We start from the raw sequence: 20,120 nt of genomic DNA, 5'->3' as shown, positions 1-20,120 counted from the left end.
TACAGTGAAGACGTGAAGTTATGAGAGTGAAAATTCAATAACGCTGACCTTTACACTAAAGAAGGTACGAAAGATAAACAATGGTGGTGATCACGATATATCTAGATCACAATTATCCAGCATTCCTAGAGACTAAACCCAGAGAAGATCCATCAACAAGCCAAACTAATGAAGTCCCCAACTGTACTTGTTAATTCATGAAACACTTTACTCTTTGATAAAGCAGCTGATATTGAAGTAAAAAGAAAAAAGTAACTAGATGTGCTCTTATAACTAAAGGTTTTTCTGAACTCTCTTATGTCTCCAATCACATTGACATAGCATCTCATAGAAAATATAGTGGACTTGGTCACCACTTATCAAACTTTAGAAATAGGCTGGTACTGCATGTATGATCAAGCACAGTTATCTGAGACCAACTTCAACTTGTGTGCATGTGTGGATGGACTTAATTATTCAACCAAAAAATCTAACAGAAACAAGTGGAGCCAAAGAGATGGATAATAAATTATGTAAAATGAGATCTGTTCAAAAAGTAAAACTAGACTTGGACAAAGAGAGAATTATGCATTTTGGTCTCTTGAAAGTTGAAAAAAATAACTTAAGAATAAAGGTTCCTTATAAACTTCCTACCTGCTTTGCTACTCTCTTTATGATTTCATCATTTGGCAATGGCATGTAAGGGTCACCTGGTGTCAAGACACACCTGCAAGACAACAATCCAACAAGCAATAAAATATTTGGTCATTATAGGACCAGATGAAGTACCAAGAGAGTTTATAGGAATCTACAAGCCCGGTATTTAAAGGTCATCAAATTTTCTCCAGACTCACATCCAATCATCAACATAGTATAAATAATTAAGAGTTTTTAATTGTTTGAAGATTGAAATCAGTTTCGTTTTTCTTTTTTAAGTCCCTAACAGTGTAGACATTTACTCAACATGGTAATAAGTAACCAAACACCCTTGCATAGTGTAGATAAAGAAAGTCATAACAATAAGAAAAAACTTATCCTTACTGGAGCAATGAACCTTGTCCCTCAATGTAGTAATCTTCTGGAGAAGCGAGAGCTAGATCGGCAAAACAGGAGAAATCCGCATCCGGAGTATAAAGAAGATTATCAAGGCCTACAGCTTGTCTCAGTTGCCTTTTAATGAGTTCAGGATAAATGAGGAAATGAAGCATAGCAAGCAATTTGTTAGTCCTTAAGAAGCAAAGCCAAAGAGGGCTTTTATTAGGCCCCCAACAAAAAAATCCCACTTTGTTCACAACCATAGTACAGAAGAAAGAATCACCTCGACCGTTCCAGATCTTGCAACTCTGTGACCCAGCCATTATATCTAAGTTGCACAGTAACAACTGGCACTCCTACTAGCTCATAAATGTTATTAAAAAATTCCGATTCCCTCCACTGGGATGGAAGTAACCTTTTTATTCCAGGGACATCACATGCTGCCCACAAACAGGGAAACGATGATTCAGAATCATTTTCTATAAAAGTCAAACAAAAAATTAAACTTTTGAAGAGCAAGATCTAACTACAGACCAGCAACGTAAGCATCAGCTTTCACAACTTTCTTATTAGTAGCCTGCAACATATGAAATTTAAAGATTAAGCCCTATATTGAAAAATGTAATCTTCAAAATCTTAACATCTATAACCTATTCAAAATTTCATTTTAAAATGGTGCATATCATACAACTCATTTGAACACACTAATACTTCCAAATGCTCAATCTTGAATCTGTTCCAATCAAATGCATAAATACCAACTAAATTTCCAATATTTAAAGGAAGCAACATTTACTTTAGACATGGCAAGCCCTGTGATATATGTCTCTCCATCAGCGGATTTATCATAAAGTACCTCTCTGCATCCCCACCTAAGATGGAACCTGTTCTATCAAATAAAGAAAATAAACAAGAGAACTAGTAAATCTATTATAGAAAAAACCTATAAAGTAGTGAGCCACTATCCCAACAAGATAGTTTGTAGGCCTATATTATAACATACCTGCCTCCTCTTTCTGTGATATAATTTCTGATGGGACCACTTAAGTAAACATCTGGAGAACCCTTCAGCATGCGCAGAAGGGAAGCCTCTGTCTTAGTGGCAAACAGTGAGAAAATAGTGAGCATACAACGAGCACTAATGTTATCACAGTCAATAAAACCCAAGGCATAAGCAACTGGATCCCACATTCTCTGGATACTTGTGCGTGTACCGCCTTTAGACAAAAACCAATCAGAGAAGCTTATCTGCAAGAAATAAATGAATTTCAAGTAAATGTGAAGTACGTTAAAAAAAAATGCCCAGAACAAGTTGTTAACTGGAAAAAGAAGAAGAAGAAGAAGAAGAAGAAGAAGACAAAATTAGTGAGTATCAAAAGCATGAGAATTACAATGATGTAACAGAGTAAAGACATTTTGTTTGAATTTAACTACCCTCCAGAGAAAAAAATATGAAAAAAAGAAAAAGGATCACATGTGGTGTAGGAAAACTTCAAGCTATTAAGATGTTGAATAAGTATAAATTAAAGTTAAAGAGTACTTTATATAAAAACTCAAAACTCAGTGAGAATTTAACAAGGAATAGAACCAAAAGAAGAAAGAGTAATATTACATACACTATCCAAATTTCTTATATCCCTCATTGCTGCGTCTGGATCAACAAGAGCCTTCACAACTGGACTTAGGGCAAGTGCCAGAGCATTTCTTGCTTTATCATACGTCTGCTATTGAAAAATGTGAAATCAGTGAGCAGCTTAAGCACCATCTACTTTAGCTTAAGGAAATGAAATAAGACTTATGTTAACAGGAAACATTGCATTTTAAATCTACATTTTAATATTTTTCCTCCGTTGATGAGAAGAAATTTATGAGTGTATTGTGGGGCACATACATTAAGAATTAGAAAACAAGTCTTGGAATGCCACTGATGAAAAATGCAACAGTATCAACAATTATGGCAGAGAATATGCGAGAAGCACTGCGACAGATAGCAGAAGTGAGGAAGAGAAAAGCAGTCCGAGAAAAGGGTAGTAGAAGAGAATTACCTTGAGCTGATTTGTAGATAAAAAAGCACGAATGCCATGTATAGGGGCTCCAACTGGAAATCTAAAATCAAGTTCTGCATCCAAACTCAAAGTCATAAAAGTGAAGCCAGGATTGCCTGGCTAAAAGAATGTAATTTTGGTTCAATGCTGAAGTAAGATCCTAACATAGAAATTATTGTCTCGTAAATTGTTTAAATAGGACCAAACATAAATCATACCACCAATTTCACCCCCTTTGTTTACAAATGTGTGAGTATGATCCTTCACGAGTAGATTTTTATCTGCACCCACCTAGGACCAAGTAGAGATCAAGGAAAATTATCAGAGACCAGGTAAATAGTTGCACCTACATCAAAAGGATAATGAGTAAAATTTCAACTGATCACAAAACACACCATCATCAGGATAAATTTTTTATTCAAAAATCTCATTTCCTTGTAATGAGAAACACGTTTTCCAATGAATATAATAGCACATAATGATACAATGTCCTATCACTATTATAAAGCCTAGTGCTTCACCTTTCTCATCAAACGGAATAGATTGTTGTAGCAACCAAAGAAGACATGCAGCCCCATCTCAATGTGGTTTCCTTTTCTATCAACAAAAGAACCTACTTTGCCGCCAATGAAAGACCTTGACTCATATATATCAACCTGAAGAAGCCAAAGTAGTAATTAAATTACAAACACTATAATGAAATATCACTAAATCATGTTAATTTAAGGAAAGAAGTTTGCAGAATTAGGTTTCTGAAACTGAAAAATGTAAAATATGGTTCTGTATGAAATTCTTATGCATATTGAAATGCCAATCTGGTTAAGATAGCATAGAAACAGGTAGCCAAGAGACAAGAAAACCTCATGGCCTTGATCCAATAGCTCAACAGCTGTTGACATGCCTGCAAGGCCAGCTCCGATAATAGCCACCTTGAGCTTTGGTCCCCTATAATGTTCAGGTTCCGGTGGAAACAGCCCCTTTGGAGCTGCCAAGTAAACAATCCAATTATTGACCATGATGACATGAAATTTTGCTACATAACTATAACTTTCAAAAATGATTATCGAGCATCAATGCCATTCATCCTTAAATGATAAGAAACAAGAACTCTAAGCTCTGTCTCTACAGAAGAACTTCAATTAATTATACGGTGTCCCCTTTTCTTCCAAGCTGACAAAGGAAAAATCAAGCCATTAAACAATTTATTGGACAGCACTTTCCACCGAAGATAAGGGAAACCACACTTTCACATCCCAAAATCTCATGTCCGAGCTCTGCCCCTTATAGATGTCAGCCAAACTAACAGGAAATCGCTATGCTATCTAGAAGAAACACACAAATGATCGCAAAAGCAAGAATACCCAGAATCCAAAAGACCCCAAAAGAAACAAACTTTGGCATAGAGCACAAAAAAGAATTCAATAGAAACATTAACCAAAAAAGAAGAAAACCCAGAATCAAAAGAAGCCAAAAAAACCATGTCTTGCCAAAAAAAAAAATTGAGGCAAATGAAAAGAACTGGAGAAAAGAAAAAAGATTACCATTAACACTCATGTCAGAAATATTGGTGTCTAAAGAAGACTTCACATAGAGCTTTGGAGGCTTCACCTGGGCCACTGAACCCAAGCCACTGGCTGCAAAAAGAAAAGAAGCAGAAGCCATAGACAACCCAAAAAAACTGGAACTTCAATTTTCCTTCCTATATTATTACAAGTAATAATATCTTTCCTTGATCAACCAAAGAAAAAAGAGAGAGAGAGAGAGAGAGAAGGAATCTAGAGACTACAGATGCTTAAAGGAGGAAAATTTGTCTGGGAACTAAGATGTATTACTAAAAGAACCTCTTGGAGAATTCAACTTCCAAGGTTCTCTTTGTTTCTAGTTTGGAAGTTGAAACTTAGAAAAAGTGTTTAAGGAATGAAAAAGGAACAAGGTTGGGTCTTTTCAGTGACTTTGCCACTAACTGATAATGGACCAACCATAACCAAATTTTGCCTTTAGTTGAACATTGCTAAGGAATCTTGTTGAGTTGAGATTAAACATTTTTAATGGATGGTACCATTTTTTAACCTTATCTAAAGTGAAATTGCCTAAGGAAGAGGAAGGACCACGATAGCCCTAGTTGCCTAACTGGCTAACTGACCTCAAGAGCTTTCTTTTCTTCTTTCTTCTGTTTTCTTTATTTTCCTCATGTCCAAACTGAGACAGCAGTTGAATTTATAATTGCTTTGCTGTGTTTGGATGTTTTGACACTTTCCGGCTATTTTTAACTTAGCACATGTTTGGCAGAAAAATAAATAGGATTGATTGATGGAAATAGATCTAATATTTAAAATTTTTTTAAATTATATAAAAAATTGAAATAAATTTTTATTTTTTATTACATTTAATTAAGATTTTGTATTTAAAAGAATATGAATATATTTAAATTTTTTTAATAATTTAAGGACTTTTTAAAGTATTATGTCTTTAATAAACGAAAGAGAATCTCTTAATTAGTTTCTTTGGTTTGCAAAAATAAATTTAAGTGCTTGATTAAATAATTATTAAATATTTAAAAAAATTCTACATTAATATATATTTTACACAAATAATTTTTACTTTTGATCTCCTTAAATTGTCAAAGCAATTAAAGAAATTCATAATTATTTTACTTTGTTTCTTCCCTCCACATAACTCCCTCTCCTTGCTTTCTCTTTTTTGCGAAACATGACGTTAACAGCTCCACGTGGCATTTCGCATTGCGTTCAAACGCAATACCAAACTCGCTTGGGACCAAACCGTCCATCAGAAACCCGCGTTTTGACGACCGCGAAAAAGTTCCCATCTTGGACGGTTGGACCCCTCATGCTCTCAAAGCAAAATCTCTCTTCCGTTTTACATCATGAAAAAACCCTAGATTTCATCCCCATTTGAATCCAGGTATTATTTTCTTCAAAAAAATTGTCTTTTTTTTCCCTTTCAATTCACCAATTTAATTTTCATTTTGTGTTATACTAAAAAAAAGTTTGTTTCTTTTTAATTTTTGTTTTTATTTTTGGTTAATGGGTTTTGCTTATTTTGTATTGATCTGCAATTGTTCTTATTTTGGTTTGTTATTTCTGTTTTGTTTTATCTCTTATGGCTTGAACAGTTTTTAATTTATTATTTAATTATTAATACTATTATTTTAGGGTGTGCTTAGAATTGTAGCAACTTCTTATAGATTAAATGTTTTTTTTTTCCTTGTTATCACATGCATATGTTTATATGAGTGTATTAGTTTTGGTAAGGGGAGTATCAGAGCCCAGTTCAACTTTGTTTTGATGAAAAAACCCAGGTTTCCTCTTACAGTTGGGTATAACTGCAATGGAAGAATGAATATCAGAAAAAGAGAATAATTATGATGGACTGACTCTTAAAGAAGAGAAGGAAGTCCCAAATTTTTCTGTTTTGTTCATGAAATGGAAACACCATTGGCATGTGATTGATTAATACTGGCATGACTGTATTGAAATGACTCTGGACTGTTGTTGGATCGGACACTGATAGTTATGTTCAGTTGGTTGATGCGTGATTCTCTAATTAATGAATACTAATTTGTTGTTGGGTTTGTTTGCTTTGAAAGCTGAAATATATTGTTTTTTTGGTTGTTCGTTCTATATTTGCATTTGGAAAGAGATATCATGTTATACTTTGATCTCAACGGAGTTTCTTGTTCCAGCGTTCTACTTGCCATATGATCTTACTTTTGTATATCTATAGCCAGCAAGCTTTTATATATATATATATATATATATGTTTTCTTCTAATTTTGAAACTCTTTTTTATAGATGAAGAACGCTAGAATTGTTACAACAGAGGTTATTCAGGGTAGGAGTAATGATAAAGCCAAGGCAGTATGGGATAGGAACTTAACAATGATATTCTGTGATCTTTGCATAAAGGAAAAAGATCATAATAGCAGGCCGGGAACTCATTTTAAAAAGGAAGGGTGGTCAAGGTTGGTTGCAAATTTCAATAAAGAAACTGGTAAAGAATATGAAAAGTCACAGCTGAAAAATAGATGGGATCTATTGAAAAAAGAATGGAAGCTATGGAAGCAGCTCAAAGGGAATGAATTTGATACATGTTTCCGGTGGGATCTAAGAAAGAACAATATTGATGCTTCAGAGGCATGGTGGGAAAAGAAGTTAAAGGCACATTATTGACTCGTAACAAATAATTTATTCACCTCTTTCTAATTTCTCAATATATAAGGTTGATAATGCTCATGTTTAAATTTGTAGGTCGTGCCTGAGGCCATAAAGTTCAAAAATGGTGGTATTGATCCAGAATTGGAAGAAAAATTAGATCGGATGTTTCTAGGTATACTAGTCAATGGTGACATAACTTTGGCACCGACATTTGGTTTACCGCCAACTGATGGAACTGATGAAGATGAATCACCTAAAGTCAAGGTAGAAGTTGTCCCGGTAGAGGACATTCCAACGCCTAAAAAGGCAATAGATGAATGTTTGAATGAGATAGATAACCATTGCATGGAGCAGAATCCTCAGCCTCACTCTGAATCTGAGCACCAGTCAGAGCTGCCATGCGAGAAGAAGAGATCCCAAGAGTTGGATTCTTCTCATCTCAACAAGGGTAAAAAGAAAGTACCAAAATTAGTTGGCAGGGTTGCAGCACTGTCTAGGCATATAGATAGATTGTGTAGTGCAGCTGAGAGTATGAGTACGGCAACTTCAGCCAAGTTAACTTCAGAGCCATACAACATTCCTGAGGCAGTTCAATTGCTGGATAACATGGAGCAAGAAGTTCCAAAGAAGAGCCAGTTGTATTATTTTGCCACGAAGCTGTTCCTTAATAAAGACAAGCGGACGATGTTTATGTCATTGTCAACTGAGACAAGAGCTTGGTGGCTTAAAATGGAGATGGAGGAGACCTCCAAGTTCGCTCAAAGGGATCAAACAGCAAGACAGTGAATGTTACAATAGCTTTATGTAACTTGATTTGAATGTATTCTGATCAAGATGATGATGAAGCTAGCAAACTTAAGCCATGGATGCTGTCGCATCCAGCATAATTATTCTCAAGCAGCTTTTTTGTCCATAGGTTTGTGAGAAATGGTTCTGTTTAGAATATAAACGTTCTCCTCCTTTTGTCCATAGGTTTGATATACTCTTGACAGGTCTAGACTTGTATAAAAGTACAAGCAAACCTAAATGCCAGGTGTCCTAAGATTTGTATCCAAAATTTCAAATTGCTGATTTGGAAATACAAAATTAGGCAGACATAATCTCCATAATTGTGATAGCTGATTAGCTACTCTCATTTCGTGAGAAAATCATTAAATTTAAATGCTACCTCAACCAAGAACTAGAAGCAAAGTCAAGTTGTGTGCTTCCTTCCAGCAATAGGAACTCTTATTGAATCAATGACCCTATAAAAAGCCTTAGCTATACTTAAATAGAAGAATTTGGCAATGCCAATACCAACCAATTTGGAGGTAGGCAAGGCCAGTTGCAGGTCTTATACTGGAACATGTACTCAATAATTGAATCAACGGTCCCATTATTCTAACATGAACTACCCATTTATGCTTGCACCCAAAAAATAAGAATCTAACGGCTAAATAGGTACTATTTCTGAGCGTAGCCCTGCCTAATCAATTGAAAACACAGCTATTAATCATTCTAATATTAATGAGCTTCCTTTGATGGGCTTAGCATGAAAAGCTGCCAATGCTGATAAAACTGAAAAGAGTTCTGCAACACGGTCAATGGACAAAATTCTACAGCCATTTTTCCTGAGGGAAAGTTCTGTATTTTGGGGCACTTGAGCAACAGGATCTGAGACAATGGTGTCATCCCATGTCTTCCTTCTCTAAGAGTTTTTTTTTTTTTTTATTTGCAGGTAAGATATAAGTTTTGACTGATATATTAATATCATTATCAGTCAATCCTTCCTGGAGTTGTTTGGAAGGGAAAAAAAAACAAAAAGAAAGGAGAAAGGCTCCATTATTAAAGTAGTATATTTAGGTAAAGTCTAAGCATCAAAAACACCGGAGGAGAGTTAAAACTGCCAGAAAATAGACTAAGCAACTCACTTCAATGTTATGGCCAAACAAAAGCTTTCAGAAAACACCTGCTCTTTTCTTTTCTTTTGGTTACAATGGGGAAAGCATATCAGTCCAAATTAAGTATCTTAGATGGACCTCCATAAAAGACCTGTTAATTTACATATTCTTTTTCTCCTATTTTTTTATGTAAACCAACATGTAGCTCCAAACAAAGAGAAATAGAGGAGTGGCTACTGGCAAGGATACTTTGATTTCCACTAGCTTTTTATTTTTCTGATATATTGACACTAAAGGGCTTGATATTCTTGAAATGCTTCATTGTTTTGATGTAATTTGTGGTGGATGGGATTCCACCAGTATGGACCAAAGGACATGTACATCCTCATCTGGGCAGGACTTCACATCCTCATATAAAATGTATATCCCTCTACCTGTAAATCAGCAAAAGAAGATTTAAAAGAATTCAGTCATGAAAAAGAGACAGCAATAAAGAATTTAACCACAACGGAGTCGTGAAAATCTTTAAAATGGCAGTTGACAATTCTAAATACATTCTTCATTCATGCATTTTGTGAATGTGTGTGTGAATAGTGAATGAATGAGCCATATATGTATGGTATGTTGTGCTGCAAAACATGGTGGGGAAATGGAATAAGGAAAAGGCAAAAGGAAAAACAAGCAATGTTCATGCACTAAAACGATACTAGAATAGATATTATAAATAGTAAGTACTCTTTCTTGGAGCTGAGTGCATCCGAAACCACAGCTTCTTCAATGGGAAGAGGAGGGATTGCAGCCACCCCATTTGTCAAAAGGGAGTGCTTCATGGTAGGTGAAAGAAATAAAGCATTTAGAGGGGAAATTCCAGAGAGAGAGAGAGAATGTTGATTTGCTTTAGACAATGGTGAATTATAGATTACAATATCTAGCACCCATTCCATCCTTTTGCAGGCTAAAGATACAAAAAGGAAAAACTAGTTCAGTGTTTGGTGATAAGTCTTTTCTTCCATTTTCACTTGAAGAATGAGGAACCCTACTCAGACAACAAGAAGGCCCAGTGTGATCTTCAATTTTTTCTCTCAGATTCCCTCCCTTCTACTTGAAGTCATAGTTTCCTAACTCACATGAATAGGATTGTCGGCACCATTACATCCTTCAACAAAACCAACTTAATGAAGTTGCCATCTTTTTTCTTTAGTGGTCCATATCTCTAAGGCTGCAGGGCAGCCACGAGTACTATTTCAGGACCATGTCTCTGAGGGATGGTTGAACAAGCGACTTGTAAATGTTGTCTAGTTGATGAGCCAATGACTCAAATACATTCAAAATTTGCAGCAAGAATCAATCCCAGGTTGGATAACAATCAAACAAATTTGTGTGAGACAAGTTTATCAAGCTTCGGAAGTTATCAGAACAGTAAACATTATAAAACAGGTTCCCAGTCATAATCAGCTTTAGTGCATGGGTAGTGAATATTAAGGTCAAAAAACTTGGTTGGTATTGACTATGACAATACCTTGTTTTGTTATTCGAATTTGAAGGTTTAGGTTCAAGAGGTTTTGATTGAGGTTATACACCACCTGACAACTTGACAGAGCCTTCTCCCACTCTCCGGGCACCAGGCATGCTTTATTTATGCAAGAAGAGCAGTTTAGAAACTTCTTCCGGAGGACATTAGCTTTCATGTAGTTGAATTGGATTGTCATTGTTGAATGGGGGAGGAAAACAATATCAATCAACATATACGAGAGCTTCTGATTTTTAAAATATGATAAAGTGATTTAGTTGAATCACTTCCAACATACTCTCTGGGACTTCTCTGTAATTTATGCCTAGAATGCTCCCTAGGAAGCTTAGAAATCAGGATTGAACAACCACATTACTATTCAAAATTGTAGTAGATGATAAAATATCACCTCATTTATTTCAATAAGTTTTGTTTGTAACTATGTATTTGATTCTACAAAATAGGCTTCCTCTGTCCTGAAATGTCATATACCAAACAAAAATGTAGAAGACAGATTGGTGTAAAATATTTTCCCAGCTTTAAGATTATGAAGACGTCTTAAAATCAAAATGGTCAGCTGAGAATCAGATTATATGACTGCACAGATGAGAACCAAGATGAATATAAGTGCAGCTGATCCAAGTACTGCACCGAAGATCCAGAAAACCTTCTGAAGCAAACTAAATGAAGTAGAAGTACCACACTGCTTCATCTGCACCATTGACACAAGAAGAGAAAAGAAAAACTGATGAAGAGGTTAAGAAAGATTTGGAACTTAAGTTGTGAATCAGTATGCTCAAAAAAGATTTCCACACCTGCAGTTGGCTTTGCATCGTTACATCATTAGACTGCATCAGAAAAGCAAAATCAAAGGGCCTGTCAGAATTCAGAGGCTTGGGAAACATTGTTTGAAGAGCAATAACTTAATAGAAATACTAAAACATACAATGAGAGGTCTGAGAAGCTCTGGGTCATCTTTGGACAATGACGTTTTTGTTTGATCTACATGACAAGATGAGAAAATTAATCAAAGTCATAAACAGTTTCTTTGGAAGCAATGAAAAGAGGCCTCCCTAAGCATCAGCTTCCATGATATGATGCATGCAATGTGTGCAGTGTAGGTGTTTCCAAGGTAAGGTAAGCGGAAGACCAGCAGACCTAGTTAATCCGGGAGAGGAAACTTATCCATCCATTTCCTCATATTAGTTCATAATTAGTGGAGATTTCAAATCCTAATATCATGAAACATCTAACCATCCAGTTTTCTTTGTAGCCAAATATCGTAAATGCTTGTAGGATTACATTTCCAGGGGTCCTTGCTCCAACCTAATTTTGATTGGAGATGCTACTTTAGCTCAGATGCTCTTTTATCCATTAAAAACTTTGGCCCGCATATCATATTGTTAAAAGCAAAAGGAAAGGATCAGCAAAGACAACAAAGTTAGATAAATGCGTTTTGCCACAATATTTGCTTACTAAGAGCGTGATGATAGGATCTAAACCTCTATATTAATCCAATTTATTCTTTCAAAAGTTGCAACCATTTCCATTTCCCACTCCAATATTTTGGCAGAAAAGATGCAAACAAATCTGTAGTATTTTTATCCTTACTTTTAGATTATAGAATTCTACCTTGCTCACAGTCATTGACATTTGTGTTTATTGCTTTGGCATTTCCAGGAGTTAAGCATCCTGGCCTGCAAAGAAGAATAAAAAACATATGCTAAGTTCATGCCACAAGGCAATTACATTCAAGCAGACAAGATCAAAGACCAGGTTGTAGTCCTGAGAAGAAATGAAGGCACCAACTCTCTCTTTTTGCATAGTTCTTTCTTTTCTTGAAAAGTCCCTTACATAACGGAGGATTCTTAGTGATAAGCACATAATCAAAAGTAATTAGGGTTATACACCACAACGCAGAAATTCGGAGTTTCATTGTGGCTTGCTAATTCCTACTTTCATATTTCCCTTGGCTTAATTATCATATTCTTATCCAAGGGTCCGTCTGGCATAACGGTGAGATGGGAACAACAATACCTGCTTGAAGTTGGTAACGCATACAGGCTAAGAGCCAATGCTTTTGTTCTTAGCTGCATTTCCGACAGCATGTTCCACCGATAATCCAAATCTTCATTAGTTCTGCAAATGGACTGCAGCAACAGGTTACTCATGCAAGCAGAACGAGAACTGATTTACCACATGGTTTATCTTTACAATTGATAACATTGATTTGAGGTTTGAGCAGAAAATAAAGGGGCTTAAAGAGAAGTCAAAAAATTACCAGTGAATCTACCATATCCATGACAAAGAGAGTTAGAAACAACCATTTGCGAACAGTCACAGTTCTGTTGTGAAGAGCCAATTAACCAAAACGAACAGAAATTAAGAAGCAATCCTTCTTTTCCTATCTACGTATCAATGATCATATCGGTTACTATGCCAATCCATTCATAGATTTCATATCTTTCTTCAAAAATTTTCAGGAAATTAAGTAACCATCAAAGATACAACAACAGGAAATTAAACTGATCACCAAAAGATGCAATAAAAAGAAAAGGAAAGAAAGAGTAACTCAGAGAGAGAGAGAGATAAAAAACATACAAAATGGGTTTTGAAGGAGGGTTTCTAAGGAGAGATTCAAGACGATCAAGTTTGATCCCAGCTTCCAAAAGCTTGGACCGAGCAGTAATGTCTACAAGCCTATTTTCTTGGTGTTTTAGAGATGGGTTCTTGTTCTTTACTCTAGTTTCTATATCTTCCACCAACTTTGATGCTTCTTGAGCTTCTCTTATCCATGCATCTCCCATTAAAGCTTGCTTATACATTCTGTCACTCTTTCCGGCAAGAAAACAGCACACTCCTCTCTTCTGCCTTCTAACCCTCTCTCCCCCTCAAAAGAACGAGAAGAGAACAAAACTTCAAAGGACAAAGCAACCAACTAAATGTAGGAAAAAGTGAAAAACAAACAAGTGACCCTGTTCTGAATTATCTCTCTCTCTCTCTCTCTCCGAGTTCACAAAGCAACAAGAACAGCTTGTTTGCATGAAGCATTTGTCTGGTTTCCATCTCTTTCTGTATCAAACTACTCAAACATGAAGGTTTTGAGCCAATGGCATTGTGGCACATCAGAGCCAAAAAGCAATGAAATTGTTTGTAGAATTAATTATTGGATGTGGTTGTCCAGCTAAGCTATAAGGTCATCTGCTCGTAGCAAGTTTTTGTCCATGATAATCATATCGGGCTGCAATTTCTTCTTGTTGCTTTTTCAATGTAAGTAAGAAATTTTTATATTGCTAATTAACGTAGATTCCACATTATTTGTGTGAAGATAAGGTAAGATAATCTATTAGTACCTGACGGTGTTGTCCTTTTTTGATCACAAGACAAAGGATTGGCCACTTTCAAATAAGATTGTCTGAGCAATAATGGAAAAAATAAAGGGATAAATCTTCTAAAAACCCTCATATTATACTCTTTTATTCAATTAAGTCCTTCACTTTCTATAAATAAATTTTTAAATTTTTGTTTCAAATCAAACAAATCTTCTCTAAATTCAAAATTAAAAATTTAATTATTTGATATATAAAATATCGGAGAGAGAGGCTTTGGTGCAAGGCCTAGCTTACACCAGAAGCCCAGAGAGCCCAATATAGGTTCACTAAGCTTGTAAACTTGGGCTTTGTTTGGTCCAATTGAACAGCCCAATAAGCCCTTGATGGAATCTCTAAGATTATTATGCATATTTTTTCTGACATTGGAAATTGAAATGTCAAATTCATGGGGTTGAAAAGGGCAAAAAAAAAAAAAAAACTTGTGAAGAGTTTTGGAAGCAATGATAATGGTCATTGTATAGAATTATGGCCAATTCCATCACCACAAAAACAAAAAATAAATCCAACATTAAACGATACGAAAATTTAAAATATCCGTATCTGATTTTATTTTTAAAAATGATACGTAAAATTTTTACATGGTCAAATGATAATACTAGTGATGATTTTTTCAGTATGCTTAAGCAAATAAGTGACAAGAAATGAGTGGACCAAATTTTGACTTTAGAATTCTGGAGTCTATGGGTTTCAAAAAAAAAAAAATCAAAAGCTGTGAAAATCACTAGAGATGTTGGAGTGTAAGCATGATGGCAACTTCTAAAGGAATGCAAACAAAAAGATTAAAGATCCAAGGAAGGGGAATGATACATAGATGCTCATTGTCATGGCAAAAAGGTGTCGACCCGGCAAAAGGCTAAAGGAAGGGCAAGAAAATAAAGGTTCAACAAAGCTGCTTATCTTCTTTGCACCTTTTATATTCTTTTTGTCCCGCATGAATTTCTTTGCTGTTCATCTTCATTGTGTCCCCCCTCCCTTATCAATCTTTTTCCCCTCAAAATAAATAAATAAATAAATAAATAATTCGGGTTTTAGTGGGATGATTCGGGTTGCCCATGAAACTCTCTTTTCTTGACTCGGAAAACATTGTGAAAATGCCGTTTGTTGATGCTTGATCTCGTCATAATCGATTTGGTTTGACTTAATCTTTATACGTAAGGTAAGTAAAAAAAAAGATTTTGTGTAAGATAGATTTGATTTAATTTAATATTCTGAATTTTAAACAATCAAGACCGTTATTATTTTTCTTTAATAAACTTGATGTTAAATATTCAAATTTTTTTATTTTTTTAATTTCTTTATATTTATATATATAATTTAAAATTTGACTACGTGAATCTGTATTTTGAATTAATTATAAGATTATGGTAAGACCATAATACCCAATTAATCAAAATTTTTACGTTTTTAATAAGATTTGTTGAGATAATTCCCATACTTAATTAACTAGTTGTCACTGAAAAACCCAATGATTGATTGACACGATAGAGGCATCATGCTAATTAAAGCCAACAAAATCCATCGAATCCTTTATCTTAAATAAGAAGCATTGGGTATGTTATATTATAAATATAAGACTATAAGAAATTAAGGACAAGACAACCTTAATCCTCAAGTTTTATCAGCACCATCTTTTAACCCATTAAAGATCTTGCAATCTGTCCTACGTACTTTACTACTATAATGATTTATTATTACAATAAAAAAAAAGTTACTAAATTGCTTGTAATTTAGCCTTAATCGCAATTAGATGATAGATTAGGCATGAGTCAAATTTGATAAATTAAATGAATAGAGGATAAATAAAGTATGATAAGGGGGAATTACACGCAATGTATTAGATGTACCATTGATTTAATAATGTGAATTAGTTTTAGGGTTAATTTTTGTTTTCATAAACTTTTCGGTCCGATGATTGCGCCTATGTCGGTCCAATTATTTAATCATAGAGGGTGTAATAAACTAAGGTTCTTTAACAAATGAAATGCATATAAAGATATGGTTAGGGCCGGTTTGTCATGGAGTCCCGTGCTTAATGAAATTATTGACCATAAGGCTAACAAAGTGACGGGCTTGCATGTCCGGCGACACTTTACTAGTAAATGTTTATATTTCCTACTATAACCATATGATATATTGTCCGTGTATATTATTTATACATCACCATTTAATTATAAAGTATTATTTTATAAATATATAAAAAATCTAAATTAAAAAATATTTTAAAATAAATATTTTTAAAATTACAGATATTTAGTTTTTAGAGTTTTCAATTTTTAAAATTATTTATTAGTGAAATGATGAAATTTAAATTATTGATAATATATAAAATTTATACACTAACAATGCATAAAAACTCATTTTAAAATTATATTACACAAACTAATCAATTATAAAAGTCATTTCTGCGATCTCATATCTTATTATAAATAATAAACTTTGTGAGTCATTTTGTTTATAAATCATAATATTATCTTAAAAAAAAAACTCAATGTAAATTAGAATTGTAATTTTTGTACATGTATATTTTTATTGATATAATTAGTAATTATGTAAAATAGGAAAACCCAAAAAATTTTAAAAATTATTTAATCAAATAGAACTTTAATTCATAAAAATAACATAATCACAAAAAAATAAAAAAGGTTATATCTATTATGTTAATTAATTAATTAATTAAAAAGAAAAGACAAGGAACGAAACGGGCTTTTTGGAGGCCCAATAAGGCGCAAGTGAACAAAAAGCCGGCCCCGTTTGGGCTGTAACGCGTGCCAACTAACCATGGACAACTGCACGTGAATACCACGTCTTTATTCTCCATAAAGTAAGATTTTTTAAACTATAAAACAAAAAAATCTTAACCCATTTTCTCACACGCCATGATTGTGCGTGGGCCTCACTTTCCTATTTTATTCATTTCACACCCTCTCCTTTTCCTTTTCTGATATTTACCCTAATCATCAAGAAAATATCTCAAAGAGAAAAAGTAAATAAAAATTGTGAAGTAAAAATAAAGCCAAAAAAAAAAGAGAGAAATATTTGGCTAATATATTTATGGTTTTTTTTCATAATTTTTTTAAGGTAACAACACTTTGGGAATCAAAATCCAACCAAGAAAAGACCAACTCATGTGGAAACCATAAAGAAATACATAACCTACACAATTTAGGGGAGGAAAAAAGAGAGAGAAGGAAAAGCCTAGAGAGATATGATGATGAGGTTGGCAATGAGTGAGTGCTTTGTTGGTACCTAAAATTGGGGTCAAACTCTAGTCCTAGCCTCAAGTTTTTGCCAAATTTTGTTCATTAGTTTAGATTACAAAATCCCATTTTGCAATTATTTTTATGTCATATTTCAATAATAATTGGTTATAAAAAATTTTGAAAATATATATATATAAGAAAAAGAAAAACATAAACATAGTAATCTTCAGTCATGGAAATTATACCATAACATGGAAACCATGTCTTCATGCTGAAGTATGTAATCTATGTGTCAATTGGCTATCAAAACCAATCTTTTTTATTTATTTATTTAAGCACAAAATCGTGCTTGCATTTTTCTTGTTTCCTTAGACCCCACTTGATGAAGCACATTCTTTCACCATAACTCTTTTATTTATTTATAGTCTTAAACTCTCAATATATATTCTTCAATCCATAAAGCTTGAAAGAAGTTTCAACCCCAAGAAAAGAAAAAAAAAAAACCCTTAAAAGCAAGCTCCCTTCAATGTTTGTGCTTAAATTTTGGCTTCACTATGTTACATGTGAGCATGTCAGCTAAGGGAAAGTTACAAGAGAGAGAGAGCTGAGAGAGATTCTCTTTCTTTGTTTTTTTTTTGGGGGGGGCTGTACTTTCTTTTCTCAGTGTAGAGTAATCTTCAAAAACCAGCCTTTTCCAGCAATACCCAGTTGCCAAAATCCTTCACATTTTCCTGGTCTTCAAAAAAAAAAAAAAGGGGAATATTTATTTTCAAGCTGTCATTGTCTGGAGGTAAAAAATTTTTTGAAAAAAAAAAGATTTGTAATTTATTTTAATATCATTGATAATGATAGCAGAGGAATTTACAGTGAAAGAACTCTGCTTTTTGTCTGCTTCTCTCTTTGTTGAAATTTTTTCACTTTACTTGAACTTGACCCCCACATTCTCTCAATCTGTCTTTAAAGTTTGAAGCTTTAAACATTTTTCATTGATGGGTGTTTTGAGTTTCTTGCAGAAAAGAAAAAAAAATGTACCACTCCAGATCAAAATCAAGCCTTGACAAGCTGTTTTTGAGGCAGTTTTGAGAGAGTGTTATTTTTGAGACAGTTTTTTTACTGATCAGTTTAAGGTAAGGCTCTATCTCTCACTTCTTTACTCTCTGTTTCTGTTACTTTTGTCTCCTTTGTTTTTGTCTTTCAAAGCCTAAGTCAGCTTTAATTGTGTAGTTTTAGGTTGCGAAAGGTGCGCAAAAGAGAGTTTGTGGGAAGTGTTAAAGAGAAGAAGAGTTGAATTTTAAGGAATTGGAGTTATTTTGTTAGAAAAATGAGAGATTTTCCATCCTGTTTTGGTGAAAATGGGGTGCAAGTGGCTGATTCTTCATCATCAAATACTAGTAAAACTGCGCAGAATTTGGTTACTTGTGTTTATCAATGTCGAATTCGGGGTAGGTCTTGTTTAATAACTGTTACTTGGAGCAAGAATTTGATGGGGCAAGGCCTAAGTGTAGGGATTGATGATTCTGCTAATCAGTGTCTTTGTAAGGTTGAAATAAAGCCCTGGTTGTTCTCTAAGCGAAAAGGGTCTAAGAGTTTAGAAGCATATTCGTGTAAAATAGACATATACTGGGACCTTTCTTCAGCGAAATTTGGATCTGGGCCTGAACCTTTGGAAGGGTTTTATGTTGGTGTTGTTGCTGATAAGCAAATGGTTTTGCTTCTTGGGGACATGAGGAAAGAAGCTTATAAGAAGACCGGTGCAACTCCTGTTCCTTCCACTGTCCTTTTTGTGGCCAAGAAGGAGCATGTTTTTGGCAAGAAGGTATTTGGTACCAAGGCACAGTTTTGTGATAATGGTCAAATTCATGATCTGATAATTGAATGTGACACGATTGGTGTGAATGACCCCTGCCTTATAATTCGACTGGATGGAAAGACCTTGATGCAAGTGAAGCGGCTAAGGTGGAAGTTCCGGGGAAACCATACCATTTTGGTTGATGGAATGGCTGTAGAAGTTTACTGGGATGTCCATAATTGGCTCTTTGGAGCATCACTTGGAAATGCTGTTTTTATGTTCAAGACATTCCTCGCAGCAGAAGAGAAGTTGTGGGTTAGCCAACCCATTCCTAATCCGAGTACGTTGCAATGGTCTTTCTCGCAGAGATTTCAAGATTCCAAGTCACAAAATCTTGGTTTTTCACTGATTTTGTATGCTTGGAAGAATGAGTAGAGAGATTGTGAAGTTCTTTTCAAGTGCTAACAGAAACTTTTAGTGAGTGGTGATTTTTATCAACTCTGTGATTAATTACAATTAATTTGATAAAAAATGGGTACATTTGTTTTTTTTTTTCCGGTTCCCCTTCAGTTTTTTCTTCCTGGAGTAACTTGAGCTTTTAATGGATCAAAAACAATTTTATTGTTCTTGGTCAGCTGTATATCCTTGATACATTAGTTTAATTCTCAATTTTTGTTATATGAAAAAAGAAAAATTCTTCAATGGATAGCTGTTCAAATCTTCTTCCAGCTGCAGTTCGAGTTGGTTTAGCATATGGTGTGTGTTGTTATGACTAGCTGAGTTGATATCTCCTCTAAGCATCATCATGAAAGTATGGAATGCCTTTTCTTTTCGGCCAAAAGTATGGTATGTCTTTAACTGCAAGTATGGCTTTCACTCAGCTGAAGTCAAATGACCAGATTTAGTTTGATTTTGCTTCTTGTTGTAGTTTCTTAAACTGATTTTAAAATTCTATTGATGCTATAATTGTGCTTGGGTTATTCCAGATATATGAAAAAACTATGTTTAGGCACCCCAAACGTTATAGGCTTGGTCCGCTTGTGTATTAATATCTAACTTTGCATTCTATGTTAAATTCCCATTAAATAAGAGCTTTGCTTCTTGCATAATTTTCC

The 20,120-nt window shown here is 34.3% G+C and overlaps 4 protein-coding genes across 5 annotated transcripts in view; 2 read left to right on the top strand and 2 right to left on the bottom strand.

Moving 5' to 3' along the window:
- LOC110415779 (zeta-carotene desaturase, chloroplastic/chromoplastic) overlaps positions 1-5,234 on the bottom strand; it is a 6,220-nt gene extending 986 nt beyond the window's left edge. The window contains 12 exon segments of the mRNA XM_089783284.1: positions 632-706; positions 1,021-1,149; positions 1,298-1,454; positions 1,549-1,591; positions 1,811-1,898; positions 2,018-2,262; positions 2,631-2,735; positions 3,060-3,133; positions 3,278-3,350; positions 3,581-3,715; positions 3,920-4,044; positions 4,601-5,234. Of these exon segments, the coding sequence (XP_089639410.1) occupies positions 632-706; positions 1,021-1,149; positions 1,298-1,454; positions 1,549-1,591; positions 1,811-1,898; positions 2,018-2,262; positions 2,631-2,735; positions 3,060-3,133; positions 3,278-3,350; positions 3,581-3,715; positions 3,920-4,044; positions 4,601-4,721 (1,370 nt within the window). The 5' untranslated portion in view covers positions 4,722-5,234.
- Positions 5,235-5,821: 587 nt separating this feature from the next.
- On the top strand, positions 5,822-8,343 carry LOC110415020 (L10-interacting MYB domain-containing protein-like). Its single transcript, XM_021426487.1, has 3 exons — positions 5,822-5,981; positions 6,872-7,237; positions 7,328-8,343. The coding sequence occupies exons 2-3, from the start codon at positions 6,872-6,874 to the stop codon at positions 8,018-8,020; spliced, it is 1,059 nt and encodes a 352-aa protein (XP_021282162.1). The 5' UTR covers positions 5,822-5,981; the 3' UTR covers positions 8,021-8,343.
- A 2,653-nt stretch (positions 8,344-10,996) lies between these two features.
- On the bottom strand, positions 10,997-13,839 carry LOC110415866 (uncharacterized). Of its 2 annotated transcripts, XM_021427624.1 has the most exons (7): positions 13,226-13,839; positions 12,906-12,969; positions 12,662-12,774; positions 12,257-12,321; positions 11,571-11,626; positions 11,440-11,472; positions 10,997-11,336 (listed from the first exon to the last, which is right to left on the bottom strand). In XM_021427624.1, exons 1-7 carry the CDS (start codon positions 13,447-13,449, stop codon positions 11,214-11,216), a joined length of 678 nt encoding a protein of 225 aa, XP_021283299.1. In that variant the 5' UTR covers positions 13,450-13,839; the 3' UTR covers positions 10,997-11,213. The 2 variants fall into 2 exon arrangements, with proteins under 2 accessions (XP_021283299.1, XP_021283300.1); XM_021427625.1 differs by lacking the exon at positions 12,906-12,969 and having other exon boundaries at positions 12,662-12,763; positions 13,226-13,838.
- Positions 13,840-17,739: 3,900 nt separating this feature from the next.
- On the top strand, positions 17,740-19,707 carry LOC110415239 (uncharacterized). Its single transcript, XM_021426825.2, has 2 exons — positions 17,740-18,343; positions 18,441-19,707. The coding sequence occupies exon 2, from the start codon at positions 18,538-18,540 to the stop codon at positions 19,438-19,440; it is 903 nt and encodes a 300-aa protein (XP_021282500.1). The 5' UTR covers positions 17,740-18,343; positions 18,441-18,537; the 3' UTR covers positions 19,441-19,707.
- The last annotated feature ends 413 nt before the right edge of the window (positions 19,708-20,120 follow it).

This window comes from Theobroma umbraticum, unplaced genomic scaffold (assembly GCF_002168275.2).
Source record: "Theobroma umbraticum cultivar Fairchild unplaced genomic scaffold, ASM216827v3 scaffold_147.0, whole genome shotgun sequence".
Classification (NCBI taxonomy): Eukaryota; Viridiplantae; Streptophyta; class Magnoliopsida; order Malvales; family Malvaceae; genus Theobroma; species Theobroma umbraticum.
This window is presented reverse-complemented; position numbering and strand designations above follow the sequence as displayed.

Excerpts from the sequence above, each read along its gene's own strand:
- LOC110415020 (XM_021426487.1), top strand. The coding sequence starts at position 6,872 with ATGAAGAACGCTAGAATTGTTACAACAGAGGTTATTCAGGGTAGGAGT. Across the intron at positions 7,238-7,327 it reads GGTGGGAAAAGAAGTTAAAG|GTCGTGCCTGAGGCCATAAA; the intron begins GCACATTATTGA and ends TTAAATTTGTAG.
- LOC110415866 (XM_021427624.1), bottom strand. The coding sequence starts at position 13,449 with ATGTATAAGCAAGCTTTAATGGGAGATGCATGGATAAGAGAAGCTCAA. Across the intron at positions 12,775-12,905 it reads TGGATATGGTAGATTCACTG|TCCATTTGCAGAACTAATGA; the intron begins GTAATTTTTTGA and ends CTGTTGCTGCAG. Across the intron at positions 11,337-11,439 it reads CGATGCAAAGCCAACTGCAG|ATGAAGCAGTGTGGTACTTC; the intron begins GTGTGGAAATCT and ends TCAATGGTGCAG.
- LOC110415239 (XM_021426825.2), top strand. The coding sequence starts at position 18,538 with ATGAGAGATTTTCCATCCTGTTTTGGTGAAAATGGGGTGCAAGTGGCT.